General features: G+C 49.7%; 1 protein-coding gene, 2 long non-coding RNA genes and 1 other non-coding gene across 4 annotated transcripts; 2 read left to right on the forward strand and 2 right to left on the reverse strand.

Annotated features, from left to right (window-relative positions):
* Positions 1–1,479: 1,479 nt before the first annotated feature.
* Positions 1,480–2,427, forward strand: LOC135580535 (olfactory receptor 12D1-like). Its single transcript, XM_065076356.1, has one exon. It carries the CDS (start codon positions 1,498–1,500, stop codon positions 2,425–2,427), a length of 930 nt encoding a protein of 309 aa, XP_064932428.1. The 5' UTR covers positions 1,480–1,497.
* Positions 2,428–7,157: 4,730 nt separating this feature from the next.
* Positions 7,158–8,881, reverse strand: LOC135580602 (uncharacterized). Its single transcript, XR_010475521.1, has 2 exons — positions 8,719–8,881; positions 7,158–7,941 (listed from the first exon to the last, which is right to left on the reverse strand). It is a non-coding gene; the product is annotated as an uncharacterized LOC135580602 (long non-coding RNA).
* Positions 8,882–14,282: 5,401 nt separating this feature from the next.
* Positions 14,283–16,151, forward strand: LOC135580603 (uncharacterized). The gene is made up of 2 exons (XR_010475522.1): positions 14,283–14,586; positions 15,368–16,151. It is a non-coding gene; the product is annotated as an uncharacterized LOC135580603 (long non-coding RNA).
* Positions 16,152–18,006: 1,855 nt separating this feature from the next.
* Positions 18,007–18,078, reverse strand: TRNAM-CAU (transfer RNA methionine (anticodon CAU)). The gene has a single exon. It is a non-coding gene; the product is annotated as a tRNA-Met (tRNA).
* Between the last annotated feature and the right edge of the window lie 136 nt (positions 18,079–18,214).

Genomic DNA, 18,214 nt, shown 5'->3' on the forward strand with positions numbered 1-18,214 from the left:
TTTTTTGTGGACTGTTTCACTTTATCTTTTCTGTTTTACGGGTGCTCATCTACGCACTTTCTTCAGGCAACACTATGTTGCTGTGCAATTCCCCATTGATTCAGAAATCTCATCTCAGGAGAGTGAACAAAGCAATAGGAAATTTAATTCCCACATGAGGTTGTTTATATTTTGCACATTTTGGACATGAAGGAAAATCTTTATTCCTCCTCTAATGAGGTCACCAGAGATTTCTAGTACCATTTGCAAAGCTTCCTCCATGCATCCTACCTGAATAACTACAAGCCCTTGAGAACTCATAGTAGTCATTGTCATCACAGCTGCAGCATTGATCTCTCAGCTACAAGAATGTCAAGGAGATACCACAGAAAAAAGGAGAGCAGAAATTCTCGGTCTCTTAACTCCACAAAATATTCTGATTTATCCTCAGCTTTGCTGAGGATATGTTCTAACCTATATGTATATTTTCTAACGTATTTAAAAGGCATATTTTGCAAGTAATTATATTTTTCTAGTTGGATTCGTCAATCTTAATCATCACTGCTTTGAATGTACAGAGAAAACTACTCATCTTGTAAAATTTGGGGTCTCTGTTGTAAGCCAGAAATAGCTGTGCCTGCCTGCTCTAGTAGAATAATGTCAGGAGTTTGTTCTTTGTTCTTTATGAAAAAAAAACTGAAAGCAAGTGTGTACCCATTTGCATTTCAGAAGACGAACGATGGTGACAGAACTGACCGTGTTGTCTCATTGGGCAGTATGACCGACTTTCAGTGGGATGAGCCCGTTCGTCTGGAACTTGCACCAGGTAACTCGTCTCCTGCAAGTTCAGTCTTGCTCCATCACAGTATTGCGGGAGCTGAGATCTTGGCTTTTGTCCCATTCGTCTGCTGCTGAGCAACCTAGAGACATTCTTTAGGCAAAGTATACAGTCCAATAGGAAAAGCAGTTTGTGATCACAAGCTCAGGCAGCCTCTTGCTTTATTCTCATCAGCAACCAAAAGAAATGCTGAGGCCTGTATGATACCTTGGGGCACCTTCTGCTGGCTGTTTATACAAAATTGGAAATTGTGCAGTTTTTCATATCTCAGAACTGTCTGGAAGAGATGGTAACCATTAGAAATGTGAAAACTGAAAGCGACTTAATGAAATGTAGGCACAATAGTGGAAAGAAAGCATCAGAAGCTAGGAGTTTTATTGATGGGATCAGGAGTTGCAGTAGTAAGTTACAGATGAGGACAACTGAAATATGAGTGTGGGTGATGGTGAGAAAGTAGCCATGTTTCACATCTTACATATTGTGCTGTTATGCATAGGTAGAAGGCTTTATTTGAAGATTTTCTTGGTTCTTGACAGAAATAGGAGAAGACTACATTCAAGTTATATTTTTGTCCATGTTAGTTTCTTTTGTGTTTGATTATGTCTGATGTTTTGTTATGCTCTTGCTGCTCACAACTGTGGAACCTTGACATTTTGCTTTTGTTTCTTACTGTTCTAGCAATGCTGAACCAGACAGAGCTCAGCGAGTTCATCCTCTTGGGTCTCACTGATATCCAGGGGCTGCAGCACTTTTTCTTTGTTTGCTTCCTCTTGCTCTACTTGACCAGTCTTCTGGGAAATGGTGCCATTGTGACCACGGTGATAGCTGAGCCCCATCTTCACACACCAATGTACTTCTTCCTGGGGAACTTGTCCTGCCTGGACATTGTCTTCTCCACAGTCACTGGTCCCAAGATGTTGACTGGCCTTCTCTTTGGACATCAGCCCATCTCTTTTGGTGGGTGCTTAGCTCAGATCCACTTCTTCCACTTCCTGGGAACTACTGAGTTTGTGCTACTGGCCACCATGGCCTATGACCGTTATGTGGCCATCTGCAATCCTTTGCGCTACACCCTTGTCATGAGCCCCCAGACTTGTCTGCTGCTGGCTGCGGCCAGCTGGTCCATTGGTTTTGTGCATGCCATGATACACTCAGTCATGACCTCTCAGCTGACTTTCTGTGGCCACAACCACGTTCATCACTTCTTCTGTGACATCAAGCCACTGTTGAATTTGGCTTGCAGTAGTACCAGCCTCAACATGACCCTCCTCAATGTCATTACCACATCTGTTGCACTAGGCTCCTTTGCTCTCATAGTCCTCTCCTACCTCTACCTCATCTTCTTCACCTTCCATAAAGTCCGGTCCCAGGAAGGAAGATGGAAGCCCTTCTCCACCTGTGCCTCCCACCTCACCGTTGTGGCACTGTTGTACATACCAGTGCTCTTCAATTATACACCACCCTCCTCAGGAAGCTCCCTTCAAAGGGATGTGCAAGTGTCTCTCCTGTACAGTGCTGTCACCCCAGCTCTGAACCCCTTGATCTACACTCTTAGGAACCCGGAGAAGAGATCTGCCATGAAAAAAATGCTATATTTTGAGTGGACATAACTTGAGCATGATATTGTCAACATTTGACTCGAGTCAGACCACTGGAAGGATCTGCTGAATGATGAAACCACTGATCTGTATTTACATGAACTGCTACAGACATGTTAAATGTCCTCAAGTATCCTACCCTGACTTTGCCTTTGGATCCAGAACTGGACACGTCTGTTGCAGTTCCTTTGTCACACTCCATGCCTGTGAATTAAGGACATTCCTAAGAGCACTGGATATCTACTTATACTTGGGTACCAAATCCCAACTTTAGTGTGGGATGCAGCAGTTTATAAGTACTTCATTTTGAGATTTTGTGTGTCTTAACACAGACATTCAGCACCTTCAATCTTAGCCTGGATTACAGTTTCATGTCATGGAATCGTATCATAGAATCATAGAATCATTTCAGTTGGAAGAGACCCTCAGCATCACTGAGTCCAACCATAACCCAATCCTAGCACTAAACCATGTGCCTAAGAACCTTCTCGAAACACCTTTTCAACCCCCCCAGGGATGGTGACTCCAGTACTGCCCTGGGCAGCCTGTTCCGTTGCCTGAAAACCCTTTCCGGGAAAATCTTTTTCTAATATCCAATCTAAACCTCCCCTGGCATAACTTGTGGCCATTTCCTCTTGTCCAATCAGTTGTTTCTTGGGAGAAGAGACCAACCCCCTCCATTCTCCAACCTCCCTTCAGGCAGTTGTAGATAGCAATAAGGTCTCCCCTCAGCCTCCTTTTCTTAAGGCTAAACAGACCTTGTTCCCTCAACTGCTCCTCATCACACTTGTGCTCCAGGTCCTTCACCAGCTTCATCACCTCCTCTGCACTCTCTCCAGTACTTCAATAACCCTCTTATGATGAGGGGCGCAAAACTGAACACACTATTCGAGGTGAGACCTCCCCAGCACCGAGTGCAGTGGCACCACCACTGCTCTAGTCCTCCTGGTCACACTATTCCTGATACATGCCAGGATGCTGGTGGCCTTTTGGCCACCTGAACACACTGCTGGCTCATGTTCAGTTGGCTGTCAATCAACACTCCCAGATCCCTTTCTGCCAGGCAGCTTTTCAGCCACTCTTCCCTGAGCCTGCACCGTTCATGGGGTTGTTGTGACCCAAGTGCAGGCCCCAGCACTTGGCCTTGTGTGCTGGTTTGACTGAAAATGGGTTAGCTTTCTTCGTGCAGTTAGAAAACTTTCCTTTTTCATAGCTACCACACTATTTATTTGGCCTTAGTTGAGAACAAGCAGATAACACCCCAACACAGAGTTAATGTTTTTAATTGCTTTGGTCTGAGAGCCAAGGACATTTTGAGTACCTTGCTTACAGGTGTGAGGCATCAAGGAAGGGCGGCAGAAATGGAGCAGAGCTTGACTGACATCCAGACTGATCAATTTGAGTATTCCATCCCATTAGTATCCTGCTAATGATTTAAGGAGAGTTGGGGAGCAAGAAACTTCCAGTTTTGGCTCTAGTGATCTCTCTGGTTTTTCACTCTCTCTCTCTGTTGGTAGCCAGAAAGTTCAGTTGGGACACTCAGCCCAGCCTTTTGCCATTTTGCAGAGGCCTCTGGGCTCCTCTGCCTTTTTTCTCTCTTTCTCTCTCTCTGGGATCAGCTTTAGGACCAGGTGTGGCTTGCTGGGATTAGCTGCTCATTTGTGGCCAGAGTTTATTTGGAATTGTTTTGAGTATATTTTATTTCTCTTATTTATATATCTCTCTCTATATCTATCTATATATATATAGATATTTACTAGTAGTGTATTAGTATTTTGTTATTTTAGTTATTTTATTAAACTGTGTTTATCTCAATCCGAGTTTCTCCCTTCCTTTTTGATTCTTTACCTTGCTGGGGCGGGGCAGGGGAGGGGGAGAGCGAATGGCTATTGGTTGTACTGCTAACTTGGGTTAAACCACGACACCTTGTTAAACCTCAGGCACTTGCCCTCAGCGCAACGCTCCAGCTGGTCCAGATCCCTCTGTATGGCCTTCCTACCTTCCAACAGATCAACGCTTTCACCCAATTTGGTGTCATCTGCAGACTCACTGAGGGTGCACTCAATCCCCTCATTCTGATTATTGACAAAGAGACCAAACAAAACTGCCACCAGTACAGAGCCCTGAGGACACCACTCATAACCAGCCACCCACTGGATTTGGTTCCTTTCACCACAACTCTTTGGGCCCGGCCATCCAACCAGTTCTTTACCCATTGCAGATACACCCATCCAGGCCATGAGCTGCAGCTTCTCCAGGAGATGCTGTAGGATATGGTGTCAAAGGCTTTACTAAAATCTAACTACACAACATCCACAGCCTTTCCCTCATCTACTACGTGGGTCATCTTGTCGTACAAGGAGATCAGGTTGGTCAAACAGAACCTGCCTTTCATAAACCCACGTTGACTGGGCCTGATCTTATGGTTCTCTTCTATATTCCATGTCATGATCCACAGGATTATCTGCTCCATGACCTTCCCTAGCACCAGGTTAGACTGACAGGTCTGTAGTTCCCTGGATCTTCCTTCTGACGCTTCTTCTAGATGGGTGTCACGTTAGCCAAATTCCAGTCAACTGGGACCTTCCCAGTTAGCTAAGATTGCAGATAATTAATGGAAAGTGGCTTGGTGATCACCTCCGCCAGCTCCCTCAGCAACGTTGGGTGCATCTCATCTGGCCCCATAGACTTGTGGATGTCCAAGCAGTATAGCAGGACGCTAACCATTTATCCTTGGATTATTTGTGCTTCATTCTGGTCAGCATCCCTGTCTTCTGGCTCAGGGGGCTGGGTACCTGAAGCACAACTGTTCTGACTATTAAAGACTGAGGCAAAGATGGCATTTAGTACTTCAGCATTTCCCTCATCTTCTGTCACTATGTTTCCCTCTGTATCCATCAGGGATGGACATTCCCCTTACCGCTCCTTATGTTGCTGATATATTAAACTTGTTGCCTTTTACAGTGGTGACCAGGCCCGTATTTTGACAAAATGGAGTGCAACAGACTTACCACAGAATCCCAGAGTGTCAGGGGTTGGAAGGGCCCTGGAAAGCTCATCCAGTGCAATCCCCCCATGGAGCAGGAACACCCAGATGAGGTTACACAGGAAGGTGTCCAGGCGGGTTGGAATGTCTGCACAGAAGGAGACTCCACAACCCCCCTGGGCAGCCTGGGCCAGGCTCTGCCACCCTCACCCCAAACAAGTTTCTCCTCAGATTTCAATGGAACCTCCTGTGTTCAAGTTTGCACCCATTGCCCATTGTCCTGTCACTGGTTGTCACTGAGAAGAGCCTGGCTCCATCCTCCTGACACTCCCCCTTTCCATATTGATAACCATTAATGAGTCACCCCTTAGTTTCCTCTTCTCCAAGCTAAAACTTATAGGTTTAACCAGTCAGTTTACAGGGAATGTTGGTGGGGGGACACATAAGGGGATGTTGCTGGCTGAATACAAAAGGCAGATCACAAAGCTTGTGTGCTCCAAGTACCTCAGTCAAATGGGGTAAAGGAGGAGGAATCACCTGTGTTTGGAATTAGGGTAAATACGGGGCTGTGTCTTCCCATGCTTTTGAGAGACCCCATAGAGACTCCAGTGCACTTTATTCATCAGTGTCCTCCAGGCTGAACAAAACCAGAGGCTTTAGCTGCTCTTCATTTGGCTTCTTCTCCAAACACTTCAGCAACTTTTTAGCCCTCTTCTGCTCACTCTCTAGTAGCTTAATATCTTCTTTATCCCATGGCACCCAGCCCTGCACACAGTGTCTCAGGTGAGGCCGCTCCAGTGCAGAGCAGAGCGGGACAGTCCCCTCCCTCACCTGGCTGGCCATGCTGTGCTGGATGCACCCCAGGGTACGGTTGGACCTCTTGGCTGCCAGGGCACACTGTTGGCTCATGTCCAACTTGCCGTCAAACAGAACCCCCAGATCCTTCTCCGTGGAGCTGCTCTTCAGCATCTGGTCCCCCAGTCTGTATGTACAGCAAGGGTTGCCAAAGAGGGGAGAAGGACAAAGCAAGGCCCTTGCACTTGCCAGCCTAAGTGCGGGGACACTGAGGTTTGCAGGGAGAGCTTGGTGCAGCCTGGTGATGGGTGCAGGGAAGAGTAGGGCGGGAGGCCTGAGAAGCAGCGCTGGTGCTGGCAGGTCCAGGCAGCATCAGGCAGAGCTGGGGAGGTCCCTGCAGAGCTGCTGGGGGGAGCAGAGTGGCGCAGCGGGAGCGTGCCCTCCTCTCCTGTGCTCCCAGCCCTGGAACTGACATCAGTGCCCCTTCTCCTGCCCTGTGCCCAACAAACCTCTGCAGGTTTCCCGAGGTCTGGCCCTGCCCCGTCTCAGCTCCCTTCTTCCTGATGGCTGCTTCTGGATGGGGGATCCAGCAGCGGCTCAGCAAATCACACAAGAGCTGAGGTGCAGATCATGCAGGCCAAGCCTGGCTCAAAGCAGGGTCAAGAAGAGGAGGCTGTTGAGGGCCTTGTCTGGTTGGCTGTTGGACATTTTCTAAGATGGAGAATCTACAGCCTTGCTGGGAACCTTTTCCCCATCTTGACCACCATTGTTTCTGGCATTAAGTTTATTTCCTCTCCTGTCCATTGCTTCTGGTGTCCTGTCAAGGAATTCCACCCACCCTGGCACTGTTTCTGCATGGGGACACAGTCATTGTCATGGGAAAGAGCAGGTTCTCCCTCTTTCTTGCAGAGCGGTTGAACAACTGACAGAGGAGGAGGACAAACCACCATGAGTCTCCAGCTATGCTGCACAAAGTCTTTAATGAGAAGGAGCAAAAGCAGTGGCACAGAACAGAGATCAAGAAACACATCTGCAGGGTTCAGGGCAACACAGAGAACAGCCCATTGCCCAAGGACAAGCTTGAAACACCAAGCACTTGCCTTTCCCCATTCTGCTCCACCTGCTGGCAATCCCAGCCCAGCAAGAGCAGTCCCTAACTCCAGCACCCTCCCCCAGCACCAGGAGGTTCAGCAAAGCAGAAGAGAACGAGCCCTTTCTCAAGGAGCTCAGAGCAAAGCAGAGCCAGAGGAGGCACAGCGAGGCCTGACGTGCAGCCAGGAGCCGTGGGCACAGGTCCCTCCTGCCAGCTGGCATGAGGACACCCAGCCCATCTGCAAGGCCTGGCCACACTCCTGCTCTGCAGTCCCCATCATTCTTCCTGCTCCAGAAGGGACGATGCACCAGGTTCAGCAGTTCAGTCAGCAGCGGGGTGGAGGCAGGCACAGCCCTGACCCCCCCAGACCAAGGGAGCCCCCAGAAGAGATGGGAACCCCCCCAGTGCTGAGGGAGCGCCCAACGGCAGCTGACAGAGAGGATCCCACAACTGTGTTCTGAGGGAAAGAAGTGAGGATGGGGCCCGGCAGGGTCACCACCACTGGAGAGGCCTCAATGGCCACCGTCGAGTCACCACAGCGGGCGACACAGGGCTCACTGCAGCTGCTTGCAAGTGGGGTTGGGCCAGAGGAACCACAAGGTGCTGGGATACAGGGTCTGAAGCAAGACATCTCTCGGTGAGGCGGGCAAAGCTGAAACACAGAGCACAGACACAACACAATTTCAGTCTGTCTTTCTTGTCCTCAGTTCTCTCTGCAGATGCACTTCAGTGTCCTCCACCTGCCTTTTAACTGTAAGTTCAGATATTGCCTCCAGCTCATCTTGCTGACATGTACAACAGGTATGACACCTCAGCTAAAGCTAGATTTGAATGCCTACGACCAAAGAACTAACTGATTGCTGATGTCACAAGGACCTCCTCCTGCATTACCCAGTGCAAAAGCCCAGATGAAGGTTCATGCCACTAGTCCAGCACAAATAGGCTGCGTGGAACAAGGGTCTCAGAAATCAGCTCTTGAGAACACACAGTGTGCACAGAGCTGCCATGGCCCTCACTGTGCTCTCTGAGTTGCATGGTCCAGAAAGGCTGAACCACTGTTGGGACAGGACCCAGCTCAGTGGATTTAAAGCCCCTGTGGAGAGCCTGATCATACCCCATCTCCAGAACAGGCAGTGCTGCATGGAAGGAGCCACTGGATGCACTTGGCCATTTGGTTAGAGACCATCTGTCTAAAGCAGAAATTCTGCTGAGCAGACCTCCCTGCAGCTGAGCCCCATTCATCCCCTTGTGCTTGAAAGAACCTTCCTCTTCCCAGCTCTCCCCAGCCAGGCCCATCAAACGGGAAAGAGGTGGCAGCCCTTCAACAGTTCTATTGCTGTGCACGTTGAGGCAGCCCAAGCATCCACCTGAGTAGCCACCATGACAGCAGTCCAGCCCATGGGGAGAGATGGAGTGCACAGAGGCTTACCTCGTTCCTGGAGGAAAGGGAGGCAAGAGAGGAGGATGCAGAGCCTGGAGCAGCGCAGGCTTTTATGCTGTGTCCTAGTGCTCTGTGGGGCCACAAACATTCCTTGCTCATGAAGCATCTAAGCTCCCATTAGTTGTTGCTTGCCAAAGCCTTGCTGGTGATTGAGTCCCTGCCCCTTTCATCTGAAATATTTTGCTCCCACTTCATAGTAACTGGAATGAGCTGTGAATCACAGAATGAGTTTTGATTCTAAAGGTCCTTAAATATAATTTTGTTCTACCCCCCTCACGTGGACAAGGACACCTTTCACAAGAAAAAGTTTCTCAAAGGCCCTTCCAGCTTTAAAGTGCTTTAAACACTTCCAAGATGGAGCAATCACAGCTTCTATGGAAGGCCTGGTCCAGTGTCTCACCACCATCACAGGGAAGAGTTTCTTTCAAATATTTAATCTACATCTAACCTTTTTCATTTTAAAAACTTTGCCTCTCTTCTTGTCACTGCACTCCCTGACAAAGTGTCCCTCCCGATCTTGAGGTCTCTGAAGAGCCTTCTATTCTCTAGCATGAAAAACCCCAAATCTCTCATCCTCTCCTCCTAGGAGAGGTGCCCAGACCCCCTGATCATCTGTGTGTACTACTCTGGACCCAACTGAGCAGGTCCATCTATTTCCGATGTTGGAGGCCCTACATCTAAACACTGTACTCCAGGTGGAGTCTCATGGGGCAGAGTAGATGGGTAGAATCACCTCTGACTTTCAGGCCACCCTTCTTCTGATACAGCCCAGGATACAACTGGCTTTCTGGGCTGCAAGCATGCATTGGCAGCTCATATTCAGTTCTTCATCCACCAATATGCCCAAATCCTCCACCACAGGGCTGCTCTCTATTCAGTCATGGCGCAGCCCATATCCATGTTTGGGATTGCCCTGACCCAGGTGCAGGACCTTGCATATGGCTTTGTTGAACTTCATGAGGTTCGCCTGGACCCCCTCTCTAGCCTGTCAAGGTCCCTCTGGCTGGCATCCCTTCCCTCTAAAGTAACAACCATGTCACTCAACTTGTTCCCATCCGCAAGCTTTTTGAGGGTGAACTCAATCCCACTGTCTATGTTCTCAGGAAAGATTTTAAATAATACTGGTCCCAGTACAGACCCTTGAGGGACACCACTGGTCGTTGGTCTTCCCCCGGACTTCAAGACATTGACTGCAACTCTTTGAGTGTGACCACTGAGCCAATGTGTAGAAGGCCAGTAAGTTTCTCGGGCACAATTTGCCAGGACAACCATGTTGGCTGTCACCAGTCATCTTTGTTTCCATGTGCCTTAGAATAGTTTCCAGGAGGATCTGCCTTATGGTCTTGCTGGGCAAAGAGGTGAGACTGACCAGGCTGCAGTTCCCTCAGTCTTCCTTTCTACACTTTTAAAAAGTGGGGGTTATGTTTTCACTTTTCCAGAAATTTCACCAACCTGCCACAGCTCTTCAAATTTAATCGCTATTGGCTTTGCAACTTCATCTGCCAATTTCTTCAGGATCCTTGGACGCATCTCAACAAGTCCCGTGGAGTTGTGCACATTCACGTTTGTTATATGGGCTTGAACGTGATCTCCCGTGATGACTGGTACTTCATTCTCCCAGGCCCTGCCTTTGGATTGCATTAATTTGGTGTTGTGGCTAAGACACTTGCCAGTGAAGACAGTGACAAAAAATGTTGTTGAGTATATCTACCTCTTGCATGTCAATTGTAGTCATACTACCCCAGTCTTGACCCATTGGGTAAATTCTTCCGCACTAGTAAACAACAGGTCCAGCAGTGTCTCTCCTCTGGATGGAGTTTCCATCACCCGTAATAAAAAGTTGTCCTCAGCACATTCCAGTAGTTTCCCGGACTGCTTGCGGTTTGCCGTACCACTTTCCCAGCAGATGTCTGAGTGGCTGAAGCCCCCTATCAGGATCAGTGCTTAGTGACTGTGTGTCCTGGTTTTGTTAAAAACAAGTTTCTCTTTTAGTGAATTTGCCTGTCAGCTAAAGCCTTCATATTAACTGCATTTTCCTGGAGAACCAGACACATGTTTTGGTAAACCTAGCAATGGAATGCAGCCTTATTGATAAGCACGAATGGACATCTCGCGAGAGGGGAGACGAGAAAAAAGTGACCAAGAAACTGACCAACTGTGTATAACATTCCATTCACGTGAATACTTCACATAAAAGTGCGAGATCATGAGGATCTCGTCCCTTTTTCCCTTTTTTTCCTTATGGCCGTCATTAGGAGAGGACCTTGCTAGTCGTCACTGCGAACTGAGGCCTAGTGAGAGACTGAATCCAGCTCCGGTTGGCTGCAGAGTCCAGTCCAGGACTTCGGGTGCCGGCTCTGCAGTTGCTGAGACTTTCAAGGTAGGTTTTGTATATTTTGTGTTATTTTCTCTATTCTTATTAGTAGCATTAGTAAAACATTGTTAATTTTTCCAACTCTCTTCTCTCTGTCCTTCTTTCCCTCCCGATCACCTGTCCTGAGTGGGAAGGGGGGAGAGGGAGGGGCAAAAAAGGGGGAAGTGGGGGGGAAGAGGAGGTTAACAATGCATTTGCCAGGGTTTTATTGTCACCCCGCAATCTTAACCCTCGACATTGTGATACGTCGAAACAATTTTTCTGTGTCCCGCATTTGTAACGTAAATAAACTCTGAAGCTCAGCTTGTGTGCAGCCAGATTTTAAGTGGGTTTGTGTCTCATGAATTGCCTTTGTCACATTGCCCTCTTCATGGTGAGCATAAACACGAGCCACGGTGAAATGCATCTATGATGGACACCTTGAGTTAGCTGTTGGGTGCTTTTAGTGCAGATATTCAAGCTAAACCTATGGAACATTTCTACAATGGGTCATTGTAGACACACAAGAGAGAGCAAGTAGGTTCAAGACTGCACAATCTCGTACAGGAGAATAGATGCTGTTCTGCAGGGATGTTGCAAAGCTCAATAGCAAAGAAGGATCATTGTGGGCTGGAGGAAAACCCCTTGCAAGCAGGACTGAGGGCCACAAGGACCTTAAATACTCATATCAGGCTCTGCCACAGCTTGTTTAGTCTGCCCATGAGCCCAGGGAACAAAAGGAAGATTAATAATAATGAAGAGCAGCCCAGAGGGTCAAGCCGATCTCTTTCAAGTAACCTCTCCATGGGATCTCCATAGCCACATCCCTTGATAAGCAGGCCCTCATGTTTCTTCCAAGAAGGAATCTAGGCTCGGATCAAGAAGTGAAGAACCTTGTGAAAAGAAGCAAATCAACACATAGGAGAGTGATCACAGAGAAGCCCATGCCCATCTGTGAAAGACACCCACACCCAAATCGACTTGATTTGCTCAGAAAGAGCATCCCATACCCCAGAGGTATGCATGGCCTGATTTTGCAGAGAGGTTCAGGGCGAGAGGCAAAAGCTCATGGCCTCTTTTCTTGGTCACAGATGGGGTGATCTATTCCATACATTTCAGACTACAAAGGGACATTGGATCAGTCTCACAGAGCACCTGGGAGTCATCATGATGTGAAAGAGTTGGGAAAAACCCTGAGCTCCTGGCAAACGTGAGTCATCATGCTGTGGACTCCAGTGGACAAAGTGCCCCAGCCTCAGGCATGTCAGAGATACCAGAGTCATAGCCTCATTCCTCTGAAAGCTCTGCTTTCCTCAAAGGCATTACCACACCTTTTAGCATCATTCCTGAATCAACTGGTGCTTCTATGCAGCCTTGTGCTGCAGCTGACTTCCAAGGCATTGCTGTTTGTTTGCTGCTCAAGGGCTCTTGAGACTCCATGCTCTTCCAAATAATGATGGTTAGAAGGGACCTGAGAAGGTCCTCTGGACCAATCTCCTGCTCTGAGCAGACAAAGCTTCCCACTTACCTCAGGAAGCTCTGAGCCTTGTCCTGTTGACTTCTGAACTCTGCCACCATTGGAGAAGTCACTGTCTCTAGGACAGCACATCCAGGGCTGCACTGTGCCCCTTGCGGGCCACCAGGAGATGGCAGTGAGGGTGCCAGCATTGTTTAGCAGTTACACAGAAAGGTCTGGGGAGATGAGATGAATAGATTTTCTCATGTGGTCAGTATAATGACACCTCAGGGATGGCCACTTCTCTTTCTCCTTCTCAGTCTGGTTGTTTCATCCCACTTTTGAAACCCACCGATATCTAGGTTTGATCTGAATGAGCCAAGAAATCTGTTTGTGCTCCATGAAGACCATGAGTGCTGGATGTGTGAATGCCACCTGGTCTGCATTTCACTTTCATGCCATTGAGTATAACCCTCTTCTGGGCAGCAGGTGTGACAGGAAGAAGAGGGAAAGTCTGTAGAAGCAGAACTTTCACTGTAAATCCTGGAAGGAGCCTTCACTCCTAATCCTTCTGTTTACTTCCCATCCACCTCCAGACCTCATCCCATAACCCTGGGATCTTCTGGAGAGAAGTACTGGCAGAGGAACAGACAGAACGTGAGGGCTGGAGCACGTGGTGTGTAGGGAAAGGCTCACGCCACTAGGGTTATGGAGTCTAGTGAAGATGAGCAATGTGGGGAGCAGGAGATGGATGTAAATGCAAAAGGGTAAGAGGGCTGAAGCTGTTGAGTTATTGGGGAATTTGAGCTGCTTGGAGCAGTTCATTGGAGCAGAGGACCTCCAGACACCCATTCCAACTGTTGTACTTCTCAGGTATGCTGAATGAAAGAGTCGCTTTGGTTGGAAGAGACCCTCAAGAAAATCAAGTGCAGCCGTTGACCTAACACTGTCACATGAGTCCTTGAGTAGCCAGCAAAAGGTCATGCCTTGGAACATAGCAACAGTTCAAGATCACGTAGAAGCACCAGTGGTTTCATGAGGCCATGAGCTCTGGTATCGCTGGTGCACCTGAGGCCAGGACAACATGTCCACTGAAATTCACAGCAATGACTCATGTTTGATGGTAGTTCAGGGTTTTTCCCAGGTGCCCTAGGATGCTGATCCAATGTCCCTTTGTAGTCTGTAATGCATGGAATGGGCCGTGCCATTCCTGACCTTAGAAAAATGGCCATGAGCATTTGGTTCCTTGCCCTGCACTTGTCCGCATAAGCAGGCCATGCAAGCCTTAGGGCTCTGGGGTTCCCTTGCAGAGCAAACCAGGTCCATTTGGGTGTGGGTCTCTTTCAAGAAAGGACAAAGGCATCTCTTTAATCACAAAACCTGGATGTGGTACAGCCTGATGAACATGAACAAGGTTGTCGTCGCTGTCATTCCAACCCACAAGGGACTTCCCTCCAGCCCCAAGTGGTTTTTCCTTGCTGTTCAGCTTTGCCACATCCCTGTAGAGGTGCATCTCTTCTCCTGTATGAGATTGCACAGTCTCAACATTCTGTTACAACTTACTCATAGTCTCCTCCGTGTCTACAATGACCTGTGGGGAGGAACGTCTCTCAGGTTTAGCCTGTGTGCCTGCACTGAAAACATTGGAGAGTTGACTTGACGTATCCTTTAAAGCAGAACTTCACCATGATTGGTGGTTGCACTCACCATTAAGAAGGCAATGTGACAATCCATATCACAAAATAACCAAAAAAATCAACCTGAATACTAGACTTAGACCTCAGAAGTAAGTTGCCTTATGAAGCTGGGACACAGATTAATTATTTTGGTGTCCAGCAGTATGAAAAAGGAACACAACATTTGGGATGAAAGGACCAAGTAATTAAGCACCAGCAAGGACTCATCAAGCAACAGCTACTATGTGTTTAAATGCTTCATGAGCAAGGAATGTTTGTGGCCCCACGGGGCACTAGGACACAGCATAAAAGCCTGCGCTGCTCCAGGCTCTGCATCCTCCTCTCTTGCCTCCCTTTCCTCCAGGAACGAGGTAAGCCTCTGTGCACTCCATCTCTCCCCATGGGCTGGACTGCTGTCATGGCGGCTACTCAGGTGGATCCTTGGGCTGCCTCAACGTGCACAGCACTAGAACTGTTGAAGGGCTGCCAACTCTTTCCCTTTTGATGGGCCTGGCTGGGGAGAGCTGGGAAGAGGAAGGTTCTTTCAAGCACAAGGGGATGAATGGGGCTCAGCTGCAGGGAGGTCTGCTTGCTCAGCAGAATTTCTGCTTTAGACAGATGGTCTCTAACCAAATGGTCAAGTGCATCCAGTGGCTCCTTCCATGCAGCACTGCCTGTTCTGGAGATGGGGTATGATCAGGCTCTCCACAGGGGCTTTAAATCCACTGAGCTGGGTCCTGTCCCAACAGTGGTTCAAGCTTTCTGGACCATGCAACTCAGAGAGCACAGTGAGGGCCATGGCAGCTCTGTGCACACTGTGTGTTCTCAAGAGCTGATTTCTGAGACCCTTGCTCCACGCAGCGCATTTGTGGTGGACTAGTGGCATGAACCTTCATCTGGGCTTTTGCACTGGGTAATGCAGGAGGAGGTCCTTGTGACATCAGCAGTCAGTTAGTTCTTTGGTCCTAGGCATTCAAATCTAGCTTTAGCTGAGGTGTCATACCTGTTGTACATGTCAGCAAGCTGAGCTGGAGGCAATTTCTGAACTTAGAGTTAAAAGGCAGGTGGAGGAGAGTGAAGTGCATCTGCAGAGAGAAGTGAGGACAAGAAAGACAGACTGAAATTGTGTTGTGTCTGTGCTCTGTGTTTCAGCTTTACCTCCCTCACCGAGAGATGTCTTGCTTCAGACCCTGTATCCCAGCACCTTGTGGTTCCTCGGGCCCAACCCCACTTGCAAGCAGCTGCAGTGAGCCCTGTGTCGCCCGCTGTGGTGACTCGACGGTGGCCATTGAGGCCTCTCCAGTGGTGGTGACCCTGCCGGGCCCCATCCTCACTTCTTTCCCTCAGAACACAGTTGTGGGATCCTCTCTGTCAGCTGCCGTTGGGAGCTCCCTCAGCACTGGGGGGGTTCCCATCTCTTCTGGGGGCTCCCTTGGTCTGGGGGGGTCAGGGCAGTGCCTGCCTCCCCCCTGCTGCCGACTGAACTGCTGAACCTGGTGCATCGTCCCTTCTGGAGCAGGAAGAATGACGGGGACTGCACAGCAGGAGTGTGGCCAGGCCTTGCAGATGGGCTGGGTGTCCTCATGCCAGCTGGCAGGAGGGACCTGTGCCCACGGCTCCTGGCTGCACGTCAGGCCTCGCTGTGCCTCCTCTGGCTCTGCTTTGCTCTGAGCTCCTTGAGAAAGGGCTCGTTCTCTTCTGCTTTGCTGAACCTCCTGGTGCTGGGGGAGGGTGCTGGAGTTAGGGACTGCTCTTGCTGGGCTGGGATTGCCAGCAGGTGGAGCAGAATGGGGAAAGGCAAGTGCTTTGTGTTTCAAGCTTGTCCTTGGGCAATGGGCTGTTCTCTGGATTGCCCTGAACCCTGCAGATGTGTTTCTTGATCTCTGTTCTGTGCCACTGCTTTTGCTCCTTCTCATTAAAGACTTTGTGCAGCATAGCTGGAGACTCATGGTGGTTTGTCCTCCTCCTCTGTCAGTTGTTCAACCGCTCTGCAAGAAAGAGGGAGAACCTGCTCTTTCCCATGACAGTGACTGTGTCCCCATGCAGAAACAGTGCCAGGGTGGGTGGAATTCCCTGACAGGACACCAGAAGCAATGGACAGGAGAGGAAATAAACTTATATGCCAGAAACAATGGTGGTCAAGATGGGGAAAAGGTTCCCAGCAAGGCTGTAGATTCTCCATCTTAGAAAATGTCCAACAGCCAACCAGACAAGGCCCTCAACAGCCTCCTCTTCTTGACCCTGCTTTGAGCCAGGCTTGGCCTGCATGATCTGCACCTCAGCTCTTGTGTGATTTGCTGAGCCGCTGCTGGATCCCCCATCCAGAAGCAGCCATCAGGAAGAAGGGAGCTGAGACGGGGCAGGGCCAGACCTCGGGAAACCTGCAGAGGTTTGTTGGGCACAGGGCAGGAGAAGGGGCACTGATGTCAGTGCCAGGGCTGGGAGCACAGGAGAGGAGGGCTGATGGGAATGCATTAAAGAAGTGACCCAACAGCAAGGCTGTGCATGCTGAGGAAAGCTCTGAGAGAGCTAAAACTTGAGGTCCCACTGAGATTTGAACTCAGACCAGTGGATTCAGAGTGCAGAGTGCTCACCATTATACCATGGGACCTGCTGAACACCTGTTGTCTTTCTCCTGTGGCCACCCCAGTGCAGCCATATGGTCCTGGGTGAGCCTGGCACTCTCTCCATCTGCCTGGCCATCACCAAGTACAAACGCTCTTCCTCCAGGGCCACCAGGCACCCGCTACTCACAGGGCTTTTCAAGGGAATGCCAGAGCTATTTGCACAAGCCTCACATGCCTTCTGTTACAAGATCCAGGCTGATAAGCCCTGAGAATCTCACTTTCTGTTCATAAGACCTGGTTATGAAGTTTCCAGCTTATGCTCTTCAACATTGCCCCTCACAGAGTGCATTGATAGCCCAGAGTTGGGTGGTTTGATGCTTGTACTTGTGCTCTCTGCTGCTGCTCCCCTGAACCCCCATGTTGGAGACCCTGCATGATCCGGACTGCTTTCCTCTGCTAGGATTGTCTTGGCTGACTTCAAACTCTGGGCCTTTCTTCCAGGACACACTGTTCCCTTCTGTCCCAAAGTAGCCTCTCCCTCAGTGAGAATGGCGTTCATCTCCTAAGGCTGTTCCAGACTCCTTCACACCAGGCTCCTTTACCTGCACGAGCAGGATGCATCTTCCCTCTGCTCTTTCCCACTCTTTTCGTTTCTTCCTCCTCTCTCAGCCTGGCCTTTTCTGCCCTTTCTCGAATATGTCTTCACAGAGGGGCCACACACATTGCTGATGGCTCAGCTTTATGGTGCAGCAGGTGCACTGCAGAGCTGGAACTGTCCACATCCCACACAGGTCTTCCCCTTACCTCTTGACACAGAGGTGGTTCCCACACTAACAGGCTTGTCCTCCTCCCCAGCTGCAGAGCCCTGATAGTCCCCTCTTGTTCCTGGGAAGGCGGGGACTGAGCTGCCTGGTGGCAAGTGGGAAACAGCAGTGTCCCCAGGACATCCCCTGCCTGCTGGGGGGAACTGTGTGCTGTGCTCTGGCTGCTGGTCCACAGCCTCCTCTGCCTTGCTGATGGGCACTTTGGAAGCGGTGCCTGCAGAGAAAGCAAAGGAGAAGGTGTCAGTGGCAGAGAGAGGGGGCTCAGGCACTGGGACAGCCCTGGGCAGCCCTGGGTGTCCAGAGGGCAGGAGGGCAGCAGTGCAGCAGTGCAGGGAGCACCTGGTGAACGCTGCAAGGGAGAGGCAGTGTCTGGTGGGGCTGGAGCGAGGCCAAAAGCAAGTAGCAGAGGATGGTTTCGATCCATCGACCTCTGGGTTATGGGCCCAGCACGCTCCCGCTGCGCCACTCTGCTCCCCCCAGCAGCTCTGCAGGGACCTCCCCAGCCCTGACTGATGCTGCCTGGACCTGCCAGCACCAGCGCTGCTGCTCAGGCCTCCTGCCCTCCTCTTCCCTGCACCCATCACCAGGCTGCACCAAGCTCTCCCTGC

The sequence above is a fragment of the Columba livia genome, chromosome 11 (genome assembly GCF_036013475.1).
Source record: "Columba livia isolate bColLiv1 breed racing homer chromosome 11, bColLiv1.pat.W.v2, whole genome shotgun sequence".
Lineage (NCBI taxonomy): Eukaryota > Metazoa > Chordata > Aves > Columbiformes > Columbidae > Columba > Columba livia.

Coding starts and splice junctions, on each gene's coding strand:
- LOC135580535 (XM_065076356.1), top strand. CDS start 1,498: ATGCTGAACCAGACAGAGCTCAGCGAGTTCATCCTCTTGGGTCTCACT.